The 18228-nt window shown below is 39.7% G+C and overlaps 1 protein-coding gene across 1 annotated transcript in view; it reads left to right on the forward strand.

Moving 5' to 3' along the window:
* LOC126185204 (hemicentin-1-like) overlaps window positions 1-18228 on the forward strand; it is a 747875-nt gene that overhangs the window by 280974 nt on the left and 448673 nt on the right. Inside the window, exon 15 of the mRNA XM_049928085.1 lies at window positions 5636-5786. Coding sequence (XP_049784042.1) covers window positions 5636-5786 — 151 coding nt within the window. The remainder of the gene's footprint in view (window positions 1-5635; window positions 5787-18228) is intronic.

Genomic DNA, 18228 nt, shown 5'->3' on the forward strand with positions numbered 1-18228 from the left:
TCAGGCACCTGGAACCACTCTGCCTTATCATAATATTGTTACATTCCATCCTGCATTTTCCATTGTTTGATAGTTCTACAAGGGTTTCTTACTGTGGTTTAGAAACTCTTCCAAACTGTAAAACGACCTTGCCCAGAAAAATAGACTCAGAGCCTCCTTAAATGTATACTTGTTATCATATTTACATTTAATTTAAGGAGGAAGAGCATTATAAAGTTTTTTGCAAGTGCAATGCATCCTCTTGTACACCATCACCATGTTTTCACAACCACCGTGAAAATCATCTTTCCATCTTGCCTTGTATTCATGATGTTTGCTGTTTCTTTCATACAACACTGTATTTTAACTAATGAAACACATAAGCAAAACTGTATATTGGAAAGTAGTAGTAAGAATTTTTAATTTCAAGAAAAGGTTTCTGCAGATAAATCTAGAGTGTGCACCACTTGTTATCTTACATCACGTCTTTTGGCCAAGAATATTTTCTTTGCTAATGACTGGTTTCCCCAAAATGTAAATCATGAAAGAGTGGAAGTATCAATAGGTGGCTCTTTCATAATGTTTAAGTTCCTACTGTAAGAGGTAATAATGTAAGGTAAAAACTAAATGAGCTCTGTCTTTTCTGAAGGTTTAATACAGTATAACCTCACTAGTGTGAAGTAACACAAACTTCCGACCTTTGAGTATTCTAAAGCATATTTTTTTTTCAAATGAATGTAGGAAATGTAACTACAAAGCTAATTATACTTATTGTTGACTCGTTTTTTACGTATTGTAGGTCGTAGCTGCAATTATCACCTCAACAATCAGTGTATGTTGTACATTGTAAGACATTCTATAATGTGTGCAGCAGCATTTATGAATGTACTCAGTGCCAGATTTGACAGGTGTTCTGTTAGTCGTAGCTTTATCAAGTTGGAATACTGAATAAAAACTACAGTTACAACCGGTACCATAGCACGCAAAAATGGCAAAGAGGTAACAGACAACTCTAAATGAACAGTTAAAGCTTAAGATTCTAGATGAAGTGTATCCTGGTACCAAGAAAACAGCAATTGCAGAGCAGTTTGGAATACCTAAATCTACTTTATCTACGATTATTAAGAATCGAGAAAAAATGATTGATGCTGCGGCATCAGATTCTGGAAACAAATCTAAACGACTTCATACTGCCAAGTATGAAGTTACTGCTAGAATGGTTCAATCATATGCATGCATCTAACATACCTATAACTGGCCCTGTGATTCAGTCAAAGCAAATGATATTGCTAAAGATATGTGCATCGAAGACTTCTGTTGTACTGCTGGTTGGTTGTATCGGTTCCAAAAGAGACATTCAATTTAATCTGTACAAATTTGTGGTGAAGCAAATAAAGTTGATGAAGAAAGTACGAACAGCTGGTTGCATGAATTCAACTGAGTGAGGGAAAAGTATGCCTCAGATGATGTGTTTAACATGGATGAAACTGGATTTTTCTACAATCTTTTTCCAAATCACACCCTGGGGAAAAAAGGTGATAAGTGTCACGTGTCGTGTGAGTGTTGTACTGTGCTATAATGCTGACGGCAGTGAGAAGTTTTGTCCCTGGGTTATCGGTAAATCCGAGAAACCACATTGTTTTAAAAACATAAATATGGACACTTTACCTTGCATCTACTCTCACCACAAGAAGGCTTTGATCGATGGAACATCATTTCACAATTTCCTTTCAACAGTCGAATGGTTGCTCGAAATAGACATGTTCTTCTTACATTAGACAGATGTACTGCCCATAACATTCATAATTTGAACCTATCCAACATAAAGGTTCAGTTTTTTCCACCCAACACTGCAAGCCACCTTCAGTCTGTGGACCAAGTCATAATCTCTCTCATAAAGAGAGCTTATCATAAGCGACTTGTAAGAGCAGCAGTTTGTGCTGCTGAAAACAATAGTGCAACCCCAAATTGGAATTTGCTTGACGCAATAAAACCCATCGCAGCAGCCTGGAACTCAGTATCACCACATCATATAGGGAAGTGCTTTAACAGAGCTTGGAGACATAGCAACACTTAAGATGTCCACGAGTTAGAAGATGCCACTTCACCTGATGAATGGACAGTTCTGCAGGACATTGCAAACCCTGGGATTAGTTTCGAAGAATTCATTAGTGTAGACGACGATGTTGCCATATGTGCTTCTGTGGAATCGGGTGTGCCAAAAGCTGTGAACGAGGTGCAAGAAGGGCCATTAGAAGAAAGTGAAGAGGAAGAGAATACAGGTACCGTTCCACTTACCCATCAGGAGATGTTTACAGCCTTGGACTGTTTAGAACGGTATGCTTCAACATCTGACGTCACTGCTGGGTGTACAGATGCTATCATTACAATTGGTTGTGAAATTACAAAATATTATCATTCCCATGAACATCAGTGAACCATGACCAAATTTTTTCCAAGAAAGTAACATACATAATTTGTGAGTACTTGTAATTTTACAATCACTTTAATGTGTTATAAGTCTACAATAACGTGATTGATAGTGTAGTGTATAACACATTAGTGTACTGCTGTACATGTATACTTATCAAAATCTGTGTTTTTCACTTAACATGAATTTTTTTAACATGAACTCCCGATTTTTCGGTCCCTTCGGATTCGTGTTAACGAGGTTTTACTGTATATGGTGTGATCAGTTCATGCTGCAATCAATTATGACACCCAAGAACTTTTTCTATTGCCTGTGTTTCACATTGAATAGTAAGCGCTCATCGACACTAAAATATCTTGCTAAATCCATGAGAAATTTGTTAATAAATCCTTGAAGATTTTTCCTGGGTATGACCATCAATCAGAATGTTGGTATCATTTGCAGAAATGGTAAAATTTCATTGTATGTTTCTGCATTGTGGTATGTCATTTATAAATATCAGGAACAGTAAAGGACCAGAAACTAATCCTCATAGCACTGCATAGTTGATGATTTTCAACTCTGAGGAAGTGAAGCTACTACAAAAACTGTCTATACTATCTAATAACACTTTCTGCTTCCTGTTTTTGAAGTGTGGCTGAAGCTATCTATTTGTTGTACCACTTATTTCTAAAAGGTTAGTTTTCTGTGATAGCATTTGATGATCTACAGTGTCAAAGGCTTTTGACAAGACACAAATCAATTCTGTTGTCACCATTTTGCCATTCAGGGATACCAAGACTTTATTTATAAAAGCATAGAGTGATTTTTCAGTTGATAGGCCTTTTCAGAAATGAAATTGGCATTTCCTGAGAATATTAAATATCTCTAGATGTTACAAAATCACTTCTCACATGAGCTTTGTCCAATATTTTTGAAAAATCTGTCAGGGGGGATTTTGGTTGTTAATTTGAAACATCAATTTTGGTCACATTTCTTCATGAGGGGTCTCACGCGAGTAATTTAAGTCTGTCAGGGATAGTTCCTTGTTGTAAGGATGCACTGAAAGTGTGATTCACCACATCAGTTATAGAATTAATTTCAAGAGATTTGATAGAATTGTTATCTACTTCAGTGGAATTTTTATTTTTCAGAGAAATGATTTTTCTTTCAATTTAAAATATTGTGACAGTGCTAATATGCATTTCACAGATGTTTATTTATTTATTTATTATCTGCTCGTAACAAGTAATTTTACATGTATGTCATAATTAACTATGTATAATTTTTATAGTTACAAATTACAAATATTTTACAATATACTACAATTACTATACTTGTTTCTAGCACAGGATTGTGTCCTGCATTATTATTCATTTTAGATCTAAGTTATAGGGGCATTTTTTTTATAAGCCACGGCTTGAGTTGCTTTTTAGAAGTATCCCCTGTCATCGTCATAACTTCATTTGATAACAAATTATTAAAAACAGCTCCTTTCACAGAGGGACTTTTTGCTGTTAAAGTTAATCTTCCATTAAACAGGTAAAAGGCTTTTTTGTACCTTGTATCTTGGTCGTGAATACCCATGCTTATATTTATGACCTTAGTAGCTTCTTTCACTAGGAAAATGTATTCCAGTGTAAGACTCAAATTTTCGTTAACAGAGCCCTATTGGTTCTGACACTGACAAAAAGTGTTTGCTGAAAAATGAATATATCATTCTTCCACTTAGGCTGTTATTTACTTAATTTCTTTTAGGTTAGGTTAGTTTTTTCCATTTCACACTAGTTTTGGCATTTTAAGCCATTATCCTGAGTTTGAGCCAGAAAAAGATACCTTACGTATGGCAGTGTATTTGCCTGTAAACTAGTTGTGAGACAAAGGAAAAATTAAAATAAATAACAGCTCAAGTGGAAAAATGATGCATTCATCTAATAATCGAAGAAGATGGTTGTTAAAATATTGGCTTTGTTTTCATGCCCGCATGCAAGATTACCTTCATGTTTGCTTTTGAAGTCTTCTGAAGTTCTTTTATTCTTGCTTGTCTTCCTTCTAAGTACATGCTAAATTTAATGATTAATAAAAACCATCACAGCTTTATTGTTGTACATTTGTAGTTTCATGGTAAGTTTTGTTCTTTGGACATCTTCGAGTTTCTGAGTTGTGCTAAAGTGATGACATATATGGTCTGCTTGTTTTAGGTAATCCTAAAGACAAAATCCAAACACTTCTCATAAATATTCTGTCCACTGCCTGGCAGAAATATGGTGAGGTGCATGACATGCGCTCCAACATTTGCCAGGCGGTCAGCTGAATGTTTATGAGCAGTGTTCTGGATTTGGTCATTATCTGTGACAACCAGACTTATGTCATTACTTTTGCACAACTTGGCAACCTGAAGATGTTCAAAAAGTGAAACTGGTCGTTGTAACACAATAGATGTGTAATAATACAGCTGAGGTAGTTTTATTAATCATTGACATTAGTGGAACTTTAGTAGATAGTTATGCTAAGTCTACACTTTTCCAGTAAATTATTTATTAAGTGAGCTTGGTGTCTGTTGGTTAGTTGACTGTTTAGTAATGAATACATTAGTGATTTAATTTATAATTGGAGGTTATACCTGTCAGTTTGACTCCAGTTATTATTTTGTATGTGTAAAATTTCCGAGCATACATCACTTTTGTTTCCATGATAAATTGTAACTGATGGAGCTAACTAATTCCCTGGTCAGATGATGACTGAGAAATACTGCATCCTATTGTCCCATGCCAAGTAGCAGGACATTATGGCAGTTTTGTTTAAGTGAAAAGTTTAATGACAATTTCTGCATTTCTGTGGTGTTATTACTATGAATAAAATGTATTTCTGTATCACTCAGAAAATGTTGAAACAGAAAGTTAGAGATAAATGTGGGTACATTTTTTTTGTATAGAATGTTGAGTCCTATCATTAATGACTGGTTTACAGGCATGCAGAGATTATCTGATTAAACAGCTTTGCATATTATGCATGAAGTCACAAATTGTCAGAGAAAAAAAAGACTTGTTTATTTACTTATTTATGTTTAATATAGTGATAATCAATTCTATAACTAAGTCATAAGGATCATAAAATGCTTTTCAATAACCTGTTACAATTCATAGCTGAGGTGGCTCATAATTTATTTCTCTTTTTTAGATTTATGTATTTTTTACCACCCATTGGCATGAATAGTTTATAATAAAGTAATTTTTGATGTTACAGGATAAAAATTTTGGAATGTTAAAAATTTTGAGTGTTGACATTGCTGATTCTGGGGAGTACATTTGCAGTGCTGAGAATCATTTGGCGTCAGCTGAAGGATCTCTATGGCTGAATGTTGGAGTTCCACCACAAGTATTACAGCCATCGGAAGGTAATCTTAGAGCAATTCTCTGTCCAGATAGTGTGTAATGCTGATTGTAATTTCATGATTATTTTGGAAATATGCTTTACAACCATTTCTTTATTTAGTTTTACAAAAATTCCAAATTTGTGTTATGAGATGGAAACATCTTACTAGCAAACAAAGAACCAATTGTTTCAAATGACTGAGGTGATAATAAGTACAAAGGGAAAGAAAATAACATTCTCCTCTTCCTTTTGAAATATCAGTTTGTTTGGAGAGACCATGTATGAGCACTGGCTGTTGGGGAATGAACCCCCACAGTTGATATATGTTTCATATTAGGTTGTATCATCTGCATAATCTCCTCTGGATCAGAGTACTCTTGAAAATTGGAACAGCATGGTCAATACTCACTGAAGTTGTTTGTTTGTCAAAAAGAGATGGGTATACTGGTGGGCAGAAGATTCCTCCAGTGGTTAGTAATGGTTGGGTAGCTTGATTCATTATTGATTTTACAGAGCTGAAGACTAAAATGAAGATTCTAAAAAAGAGAATGTTAAATTAATGCAAATAAAACAGTCCTGTGTGTGTGTGAACACCAGAAAAGAATTCCATAGCTAAGAATTCAGTATATGAATAGTGTGTAACTAAAAGAACTAGATGTTACACACTGAAGGGAGTATTCAAAGGGCATAACGAGCTGATGACACTCTGTTTGCAAGTATCTGTGTGTTCACACAAGTTTAGCTGAGAATCAGCATTCATTCCTGCAAATTTCATGTCTATTATGCAGTCACACAGTGCCACCTCAAAAAAACTCTCCAACCTGTTCACTTCCTACTCCCATGTTGGACTACCACTGTCCACCACCTCTACAACAACCTCCAAACATCCCCTACATCCCCTCATAGCTGACTAACCCTAACAAATTTACCCCACCCTCAAAACTCCCTCCCATCAGCATACAGAATCCAGAATCTAAACAGACCCAAAACACAGCCATGAACCTTTCCTCCAAAAGCCTTAGCCCCACAGAAGTATCAGTCCTTTCCAAAGGCCTCACTTTTTACCCCACTCCCAAATTCAATCATGCAGGACTTATTAAAGACTGTCTCTCCTTCTTCCAGTTGCTACAGTGGAAACACTTTTTTTCCAATAACCCTACCAACCAGACTCAACCAAAGACCAATGTTGAACCAAAAATGGCTCTGAGCACTATGGGACTCAACATCTGAGGTCATCAGTCCCCTAGAACTTAGAACTACTTAAACCTAACTAACCTAAGGACATAACGCACATCCATGCCCGAGGCAGGATTCTAACCTGTGACCGTAGAGGCCGCCCGGTTCCAGACTGCAGCGCCTAGAACCGCTCAGCCACACCGGCCGGCAATGTTGAACCCAGCCTGACTCTGTTCACTCCTCCATCCAACTGTGATCCACCCCCACTGCCCCCTAGTCACTCCCTGTTAACTCTCCAGAATTTCTTAACCTTTAACCTGGTCTCACCATTCCCAAAATCTCTCAACATGCAAGATGACCTTACAACTGCAGAAAGAACCACAATCATCTAGAGGAATCCTTCCTAACCATCCAGAATACCAAACCCCTCACCTGGTTCAGATTCACTTATGACATCTTTGTGATCTGGATCCACATTCATCCAGAACCTCAACACCTTCTCCCCCATCTGCTTCACCAGGTCCTCCTCAAACCAATAAGCAACCTTCCTCAATGTTAACCTCCACCTCAAAGATGACTGCATCAGTACCTCTCTCCGTATCAAACCTATCAACCACCAGCAATACCTCCACGTTGACAACTACCACCCATTCTATTCCAAGAAGTCCCAGCCTAGCCACCCATGCCTGTCACATCAGTAGTGTTGAGCAGTCCCTCTCAAAATATACCAAGTGTCTCAATGAAGCCTTCACAGGTTGTAATTACCCTCCCAACCTAGTATAGAAACATAACTCCTGTGCCTTACCTCTCCAGTCACCCCCATCTCTCAAAGTTCCACCATCTGGCCACAGAGGAGCATTAGCAACTGAATAACATTCTCTGCCAGGTTTTTGACTACCTCGCATCATGCCCTCAAACTAAGAATGTCATACCCACTGTCCTTCCCACCCCTCCCACAATGCTATTACGCCACCCACTTAATTTACACAATATCCTTGTCCATCCCTACACAACCCCCACTTCCAACCCCTTGCCTTATGGATCATATCCCTGTAATAGACCTAGATGCAAGAGCTGTCCCATACATATTTCCAACACCACCTACTCCAGTCTGGTCAGAAGCGTCACCTATCCCATCAGAGACAGGGCTACCTGTGAAACTAGTCATGTGATATACAAACTAAGCTGCAACCCCTGTGGTGCTTGCTACGTGGGCATGGCAACCAGCAGGCTGTCTGTCCTCATCAATAGCCAATGACAAACTGTGGCCGGGAAACAGCTGGACCACCCAGTTGCTGAGCACACTGTCCATTGTAATAGCTGCTTTACAACCAGCGCCATCTATATCCTTCCTAACAACACCAACTTTTCTGAATTACGCAGGTGGGAGCTCTCCCCACAGTATATTCTATGTTCCCGTAACCTTCCTGGCATCAAACTTTGTCAGTCATTGTCCTATATCCACCTATCTCCTTCCCTGTTCCAACTCCAGCATTACACAACTCTCTGTACCATCTCCTCCCCCTTGCTCTCTGTCTAATCTCCTGACTGCACCTAGCTGCCCTACCCTCTCTCCACCTTGTACTGTATACTCCCACAAGCAGCACTTGATCATCTCCCACCCCTACCCCACAATCCCTCCCCCTCCCTGCTCCAGTCTCCTCCTTACCCCCACCACCCACATTGCTTCTCCCATCATGCACTGCTGCTCGCAGTCTGACTTTGGCAACAAGAGACTTGGTCATGTGTATGTGAGCTGTGTTTGCATGAGTGAGTGTGTGTATGTTGTCTAATTGTGATTAAAGTCCTCTTGGCAGAAAGCTCACTTGTTTGACAGTCTTTTCATTGGGCTTGTCTGCGACTCAGCATCTCCACAATATAGTGAGTAGCAATCTACCCATTTCATAATATTGTCTTTAATTTAACAGTGTTATTTTTTCTGTTCATGCGGAAATTCAAGGTATTTTTTTGCTTTATGTTCATTGTCACTTTATTGCACATTGACTGGTTTTAAACTTCCTTGAGCATTTCATTTTCTTTCATTGCAAGGAGCTCTATTGCATTTTTGACACTATAATATTGTTGTCACCAGCAAACAGAATTTAGTCCCTAAGACTAAAGCTGTCATGAAAGTGATTGATGTATATTAGGAACAGTATTGACCCTAACGTACTGCCTGTCAGCACATCTCAACAAAGTGTACATTGGTGCCACGAGTCAGGGAAGCTTATCTTGTCCAGGGCATCTCCTATGTCATACACCCAATTTCTGTCCAAACTGTTTTTGGCCCCACCCATTGTCACTACGTGGTTGTCATTTGAAAAATCCTTACAAAATTATCCTATCTCTTCACTTACTCTTGCATTTGGTTTGAAAATGCTGGTGACCTGGTACCTCACCCTAAAGTTTTCCTGCAATTGAGGGCCTACACCTCATCCATGTCTGCTAGCACTTTTTTCTTCCTAACATTTTGCACATTCTTAGGCTTCTTTATTTTGGTAGAAGTGTGCTGCATATCCTGTTCCAGGTGCTGTTTCAGATTGTGTATGGCTGTCATTCCTTCTGCCAAAAGGTTAATGCTCTGAGGATGGGACTTGGGGAAGGATAGTAGGTCCAAGTTGGAGGTAAGGAATTCCTAGAATCTGACTGTGTGGTGGGCAGGAGGTAGGGGGGTGGAAGATCATGGTTGTATGGTGGTATGAACTGGGAGAGCCAAGGTTCAATGTTGGGATGAGGATGGCTTTGGTTGGAAGGATTGGTGACAAAGAAGTGTTTTCAGTTTAGGCATTAGGAGAAAGAGAGTACATCTTTGACAAGTCCAACATAGTTAAATTTGGAGTAGGGCGGAAGGATGGACCTTTGAATAGGACTGAAAATTCTATAGGAGTGAGGTTTTCAGTAGGGATGTTAATAACAGTCTTTTGGGTTTGCTTGGTTTTTGGGTTTTGTGGAGTGTTGGAAGGGAGTTTTTGAGGACTTGGTAATTTGAAGGGGTCAGCTGGGCTGGGCTGGAATGATCGTCCAGGTGTTGGAGTGCAAGGGTTTCTTTTTCAGAGATGTTGGGCATTTAGTGAGGATTGCGCAGTAACAGTATGTTCCAGAGGGAATACAGGTGGTTCTGGGACATCTGTGCTCTGGAGATGTGTTCTTTCAGTAATTGGTTTGTGCAGTCCTTTCCATGGTACAGACACCTCCGATTACCTGTATTCCTTTTGCAACATACTGCTAGTGTGCATTCCTCACTACATACACAACATCTCTAAAATAGAAACCCTTGCATTCCAATACCTAAAGGAGCATTCCAGATACCACCTACATAAACTGTCCAACCTGTCGACATCCTAGTTCTGCCTTGGGGCACCACCAATCCCTCCAACAAAACTCTACTTAATCCCAAAATTGAATCTTGTCTCTCTCAGTTTATACCTCCATCCAACAATTAGCCCCTCCCCCCCCCCCCCCCCCTTCCTCACAGCTAACTACTCAATAGCTCAATAGTCAGCTTTCAGGAATTCCTTACCTCCAACTTGGCCCCTGTATCCTTCCGCAAGTTCCTTCCTCAGAACACTAACCTTTTGACAGAGGGAAAGACAACCATACGCAACCTGAAAACAGATCCTGACCTAATCATTCTCCCTGCAGACAAAGGCTCCACCACTGTTGTGATGAGTAGCAATGAATACCTAATGGAAGGCCTCCACGAGCTGGCTGACTCCTTTACCTACAAGCTCTGCCAGAAGGATCCCATCCCAGAAGTCCCACATAACCTCCAATCCTTACTGAAATTCATAAGTTGTACCCAGAACGTCTCACCTGAGGCCATCTCCCACCTCACACTAACAACACCCTGTGCACCCACCTTCTACATGCTCCCCAAAATCCACAGACCTAAAAATCCTGGATGCCCCATTGTAGCTGGCTATTGTGCTCCCACTGAAAGAATTTCTTTTCTTGTTGAACAAAACCTCCATCCAATTGCCTGAAACCTAGCCTCCCACACTGAAGATACTAACCACGTCCTTCACTGACTTTCCACCATTCCCATCTGTTTACCTCCTGAGTCCCTACTCAACACTGTGGACACCATCTCCCTGTACACCAGCATCTCTCATGCCCATGGTCTTGCTGTTATCAAATACTACCTCTCCCAACCTCCTTCAAACCCCAAACCCACCACCTAATTGCTTATACCCCTTACCAACTATATCCTGACTCACAACTACTTTTTCTTTGTGAAGGGAAGGTTTACAAACAAATTTGCAGCATAACCATGGGCACCCACATGCAAGGGCATCCATACCCGGGGGAAATGGGGTGGCATCCTCTAGCTCTCAGGGAATCGAAAAAGATATAGTATAGTCAGGTGTTTTTCTTCTGAGAAAATGATTGAAAAGTAGGTATTACACAGCTTTTTAACAGTGCTGGAAATGGAAATTTTTTATGACTACTTACAAGTCACCATTTCTCTTCAAAAATATTAAAAATACTCCACACCCCCAGGTCTAGCCCCCACTGCTGCCCCCTCCCCCCACCCCCTAGCCGTCAAACTATCATATCGGTGCCCTTGCTTGAGTTCTAGGTTATGTTGGAAGGTGATATTTTGGTTGTGAGTTACTGAAGACAAGAATGTGAATGCTACATAAAAATTCTGCTAACTGACTGACTTGTGTAGCATAACCTAGTGTTTATGTGTGTGCTATATTTTACACATTTTACTATATTTGAGGAACGTTTGATTATAAAAACTAAAACTACAAACGAAATTCAGAGAACCTACATTAGGTGATGGGCAAGTCTATGGCGAATGTTTTGATGCATATTACATACATATACACACTTGAAAATCACAACATACTCAGAAATAAACAGCCACTATTTGTCACAAGGGAGACTATAAATTATTACTGCTGTTCGTCACTTGCAACAATGTAATCTTTTGTTTTTTTAATTGGAATGATGTCATAAAGTCCAACACAGATACTCCTGAGAGAGAACTATCTTATACGGAAACAACATCTAAGATTGCAGAACTTACTTTTATCAAATCAATATTAAGGTCCAAGAATCTTTTACAACTGGAAAAAAAAATTAGCACATATATTAGAAACTACATCCTTCTGCTTCTGAACTGCCTCACTCATAGCATTACATTATGCTGTAGTTTAACCAAATTAGTCATTAACATTCATTCATCTTACAACGAGGTGGCAGAAGTCATGGATACCCCCTAATATTGTGTCGGACCTTTTCTTGCCCAGCATAGTACAGTAACTTGACATGGAATGGACCAAAAAGACATTGGAAGTCTCTTGCAGAAATACTGAGCCTTGCTGCCTCTCGAGCCAACCATGATTACTAAAGTGTTGCTGATGCAGGATGTTGTGCATGAACTGACCTGTCAATTATGCCCCATAAATGTTCAATGGGATTCACGTCAGGTGATCTGCATGGCCAAATCATTTTCTTGAACTGTCCAGAATGTTCTTCAAATCCATCATGAATGATCATGGCCTGGTGACATGACAGTGTTGTTTGGGAACATGAAGTCCATGAATGGCTGCAAATGGTCTTCAGTAGCCAAACATAACCAATTCCAGCCAATTATTGGTTTAGTTAGACCAGAGGACGCAATCCATTCCATGAAAGCACAGCCCACACCATTATGGAGCCACCACCACCTTCCACAATGCCTTGTTGACAATCTTTGGAGTAGTGGATACTTCTTGCACTGAACTTGATACTCAACAACACCACACTACCACCATCTTTATATGTGCATATCACTATCCCATAACTTCTGTCACCTCACTGTAAAATTAATATGAAAGCATTTAATGCTTCTATGACATTTAATTATAACAAACTGTAAAAAAGAGTGAAATGTTTGTGAGTCATCAATGTGCCATTGTCTTGAATTGGCTTCTCCTGAGCTAAACAGCAGAATTGGGCTCCACAGAACAGCAAACATTAAATTGTGTGTGGCTCTCTTCACTCTCCTGCTAGTATTCTCCAAGCCTAGTACTGCAAGCATGCAGTAGTCTACCCAGGTGGTGGCACTGCACACACTTAATCACATCTGCTCCAACTGGATTACTTTTCTGTTGATCAGCTTGTTATTTAAATATATCACCCTTTCAAAATTTTCAGTCATTTTGTCCCCAGTTCTTTTTTAAATGACTCATATAACAGTTTTTCAGATTACTTGGCCTAATTTCTCAGCATGATCTGAAGTCTCACTTCATTTGCATTGTAAAACCTTTGAAGTGCACAAAGTATTGATAACTGACTTATCTAAAATTGTGCAAGCTTGGGTACTGACAAATTTGGCACTTCACTCATGAAATCATATACAGTGTTTATTAGCCACACCAGTAATTCTAAAGGGTAAAAGAAAGCATTACACTGATCTTATTTAAAACCAATTGTAATTTAATTCATACCCTATCTCCAGGTCTGTAACAATATAAAGACATTAGATTTACTTTTTAATGAAAAAATCATTATTATTTATAATACTATCATCAAACAACTATCAGTAAAGAAATTTTTGAGGAGACCTATACACACCTTGGGACCCATTAAGTTTCTGCAGGGTTTTAGTCACTGTTTCTGAGATGTTACGTATCTCTTACAATGAAACTGGCTCAGGTGACTTGTCACAGACAATAACATTCATGTTGCGAGCATTAAGATTTTGTTGTTGCTAAGAAATTCCTGTTTTTGATATTCTGTTAAGGGCAAGTACTACAGCTCTTGAATCCAGCATGTCAGCACTGCCTTTATCTAAACAGCTGTATTGCATCCATCTGCCCAATATTGCTGAAATTCAGATTCAGATTCTTTATTGGCCATTGAACACATGTAGTGGAATGGGCTTTATATTAATATACAATAGCAATCACTATATTAATTGCTGTTCACATTGAATGTACAAATATTGAGTTAACGCAGAACAGGGAATCAGTGATCATAAAGTGGTTACTGCATCGATAAATAGAAATATTAAAAAAGGTAGGAAGATTTTTCTGTTTAGCAAAAGTGACAAAAAGCAGATTTCAGAGTACCTGATGGCTCAACACAAAAGTTTTGTTTTAAGTACAGATAGTGTTGAGGATCAGTGGACAAAGTTCAAAACCGTCGTACAATATGCATTAGATGAGTATGTGCCAAGCAAGATCATAAGAGAGGGAAAAGAGCCACTGTGGTACAACAGCTGAGTTAGAAAACTGCTGCGGAAGCAAAGGGAACTTCACAGCAAACATAAACATAGCCAATGCCTTGCAGACAAACAAAAATTATGTGAAGCAAAATGTAATGTGAGGAGGGCCATGCAAGAGGCGTTCAATGAATTCGAAAGTAAAGTTCTATGTAATGACTTGGCAGAAAATCCTAAGAAATTTTGGTCTTATGTCAAAGTGGTAGGTGGATCAAAACAAAATGTCCAGACACTGTGTGACCAAAATGGTACTGAAGCAGAGGATGACAGACTAAAGGCCGAAATACTAAATGTCTTTTTCCAAAGCTGTTTCACAGAGGAAGACTGCACTGTAGTTCCTTCTCTACATTGTTGCACAGATGACAAAATGGTAGATATCGAAATAGACGACAGAGAAACAATTAAAATCGCTCAAAAGAGGAAAGGCCGCTGGACCTGATGGGATACCAGTTCGATTTTACACAGAGTATGCTAAGGAACTTGCCCCCCTTCTTGCAGCGGTGTACCGTAGGTCTCTATAACAGCGTAGGGTTCCAAAGAATTGGAAAAGGGCACAGGTCATCCCCATTTTCAAGAAGGGACGTCGAACAGATGTGCAGAGCTATAGACATATATCTCTTAACGTCGATCAGTTGTAGAATTTTGGAACACATATTATGTTTGAGTATAATGACTTTTCTGGAAACTAGAAATCTACTCTGTAGGAATCAGCATGGGTTTCGAAAAAGACGATCTTGTGAAACCCAGCTTGCGCTATTGGTCCACGAGACTCAGAGGGCCATAGACACGGGTTCCCAGGTAGATGCCATGTTTCTTGACTTCCACAAGGCATTTGATACAGTTCCCCACAGTCGTTTAATGAACAGTGTAAGAGCATATGGACTATCAGACCAATTGTGTGATTGGATTGAAGAGTTCCTAGATAACAGAATGCAGCATGTCATTCTCATTGGAGAGAAGTCTTCCGAAGTAAGAGTGATTTCAGGTGTGTCACAATGGAGTGTCGTAGGACCGTTGCTATTCACAATATACATAAATGACCTTGTGGATGACATGGGAAGTTCACTGAGGCTTTTTGTGAATGATGCTTTGGTATATCGAGAGGTTGTAACAATGGAAAATTGTACTGAAATGCAGGAACATCTGCAGCAAATTGATGCATGGTGCAGGGAATGGCAATTGAATCTCAATGTAGACAAGTGTAATGTGCTGCGAATACATAGAAAGAAAAATCCTATATCATTTAGCTACAATGTAGCAGGTCAGCAACTGGAAGCAGTCAATTCCATAAATTATCTGGGACTACACATTAGGAGTGATTTAAAATGGAATGATCGTATAAAGTTGATCGTCGCTAAAGCAGATGCCAGACTGAGATTCGTTGGAAGAATCCTAAGGAAATGTAATCCGAAAACAAAGAAAGTAGGTTACAGTACGCTTGTTCGCCCACTGCTTGAATACTGCTCACTGGTGTGGGATCCGTACCAGATTGGGTTGATAGAAGAGAGAGAGAGAAGATCCAAAAGATCCAACGGAGAGCAGCACACTTCGTTACAGGATCATTTAGTAATCGCGGAAGCGTTACGGAGATGATAGATAAACTCCAGTGGAAGACTCTGCAGGAGAGACACTCAGTAGCTCGGTACGGGCTTTTGTTGAAGTTTGGATAACATACCTTCACCGAGGAGTCAAGCAGTATATTGCTCCCTCCTACTTATATCTCGCGAAGAGACCATGAGGATAAAATCAGAGAGATTAGAGCCACACAGAGGCATACTGACAATCGTTCTTTCCACGAACAATATGAGACTGGAATAGAAGGGAGAACCAATAGAGGTACTCAAGGTACCCTCCACCACACACCGTCAGGGGGCTTGCGGAGTATGGATGTAAATGTAGATGTAGATCCTGTACAAACCAGTTTTACAGATTTGTAATGCTAATCCTATAATTTAATTTATACATTCCTAGAATGCAAAAATTCTCTTTAAATGTAGAATGTAATGATGAATATCAATCATTTTTACAACTTACTTTTAAAATTACTCAAAGGTGTATTCATTACCAAATGTGGCAAATAATTAAAAAAAATTTCAAACAGTTTGTTTTGTGAGTGTTTCCGGTTTTTGTCAGCCATTGTCGAGGAACGTCAATATTCATCTTATTTCAGGTGTCATGACAGTGTATGTCCTCTCTGGTGTCAAACTCTACTGTGTTGCTTTTTGCACATATCAGTGATGCATAGATAACAAGATTTATAACTGTCATTATTTTGGTCTTAATGGATATAGGCAGCAGTGTTCTCTTGGACCAACCTTACACATTATTCTTAGCACCTTTTTTTTTAAATCAGTGATACATCAGTGACATGACATGAGTGACTCCATAACAACAGCCTATAGAATATGTGAGAATGAAAAAGTCCAAAGTATGCTATCCTAAGATATTCATTTCTCACTAGATCAGATAGTTTCCATATATGACTAAATAGGATAAGTTTGTGAAAATACTGGAGTAGGAGGTGCTCGCTGTATGAAATGTGCAAGTCTTGTACTTGGTTTCCACAGGGATATGATCCCTGTGCAGGGGGTTTGGAGTGGGAGTGGCATAGAGATGGGCTAGGATGTTGTATAGGTTGGATGAGTGACAGAACACCACTTTAGGAGTGGTGGAAACAATCGGGGTAGGACGTCCCTCATTTCAGGGCAGGATGAGGGACAATCAATGCCCTGATAAAGGATATGGTTCAGCTGTTACAATCCTGGGTGATATTGTGGGACGAGGTGGACATTCCTTTGTAGCTGAGTCTTGAGAGTGGTGGGAGGGTTGGGGGTGTGTGAGGATATGGCATGGGAAATCCATTTTTGGTCTAGATTGAGAGGTATTGCCTGTGTGCAAAGGCTTTTGTGAGGGTCTCTGCATACTAGGCAAGGGAGTTCTCGTCACTGCAGATACATCAACCACAGGTGGCTAGCCTGTACGATACGGATTTTTTGGTGTGGAAGGGACAGCAGATGTCAAAATGCAGGTGCTGTTGGTGGTTAGTGGTTTTAATGTGGGCAGAGGTGTGGATGTAGCCATCAGAGGAGTGGAGGTCAGTGTCCAAAAAGGGGCACGTTGGGTACAGGAGGACCAGGTAAAGCAGATAGGACAAAAGGTGTTGATGTTGTGAAGGCATGTCAGTAGGGTGTCTTGGCCCCAAGTGCAGATCAGGGTGATATCATCTGTGAACCTGAACCATACTTGGTTCTGGGAGCTTCGGAAGGCTAGGAAGGTTTCTTCTAGATAGCCCATAAACAGGTGAGCATACAAGGGTGTCATGTGGACAAGCGCACCCATACCTTCACCAGGGCATTGTTTAACATATATATGCAAAGAGAAATGAAGGGATGAGTTTATGTAGACAGCCAGGTTTTTTGGTGATGTGTAGTATGGGTGTTATGAGGGTGGATATTTGCTTTCACTGTGATAAGTTGCAATTATATGCAATTAAAAAAAAATTCTTCCTTCCACACCCTGTATGGGTGGGGTATTGAGGGAGGGGAGGGTGTGGGAGGGGAGTGGAGGGGCTGCCAGTAGTACTGTGAACGTGCACTTTAGCTAAATGACAACAAAAATTAGCTGTGAAGAGAAACAAGAAATAGAAAGGTGAGATATATACAGTGAATTTAAATTTATTATAGGTGAAAATAAAACTGACGTTTTAATCTATACAAAAGATTTGACTTCTTACACTTGTAAGCTATATATGGTAATAATAAAAGGTGAAATGAAACACAATAAGTGCACATTTAAAACATGATCACATAACACTGATGTTGAAAAGAAGCACTTTCCTGGCACTAAGACTGGAAGGACCTGCCCTGAGATTGTGAGTCTGGTGTTGAAGGGGAGCCGGCCGGTGTGGCCGTGTGGTTCTAGGCACTTCAGTCTGGAACCGCATGACCACTACGGTCGCAGGTTCGAATCCTGCCTCAGGCATGGCTGTGTGTGTTGTCCTTAGGTTGGTTAGGTTCAAGTAGTTCTAAGTTCTAGGGGACTGATGACCACAGATGTTAAGTCCCATAGTGCT

The sequence above is a fragment of the Schistocerca cancellata genome, chromosome 4 (assembly GCF_023864275.1).
Source record: "Schistocerca cancellata isolate TAMUIC-IGC-003103 chromosome 4, iqSchCanc2.1, whole genome shotgun sequence".
Taxonomy (NCBI): Eukaryota; Metazoa; Arthropoda; class Insecta; order Orthoptera; family Acrididae; genus Schistocerca; species Schistocerca cancellata.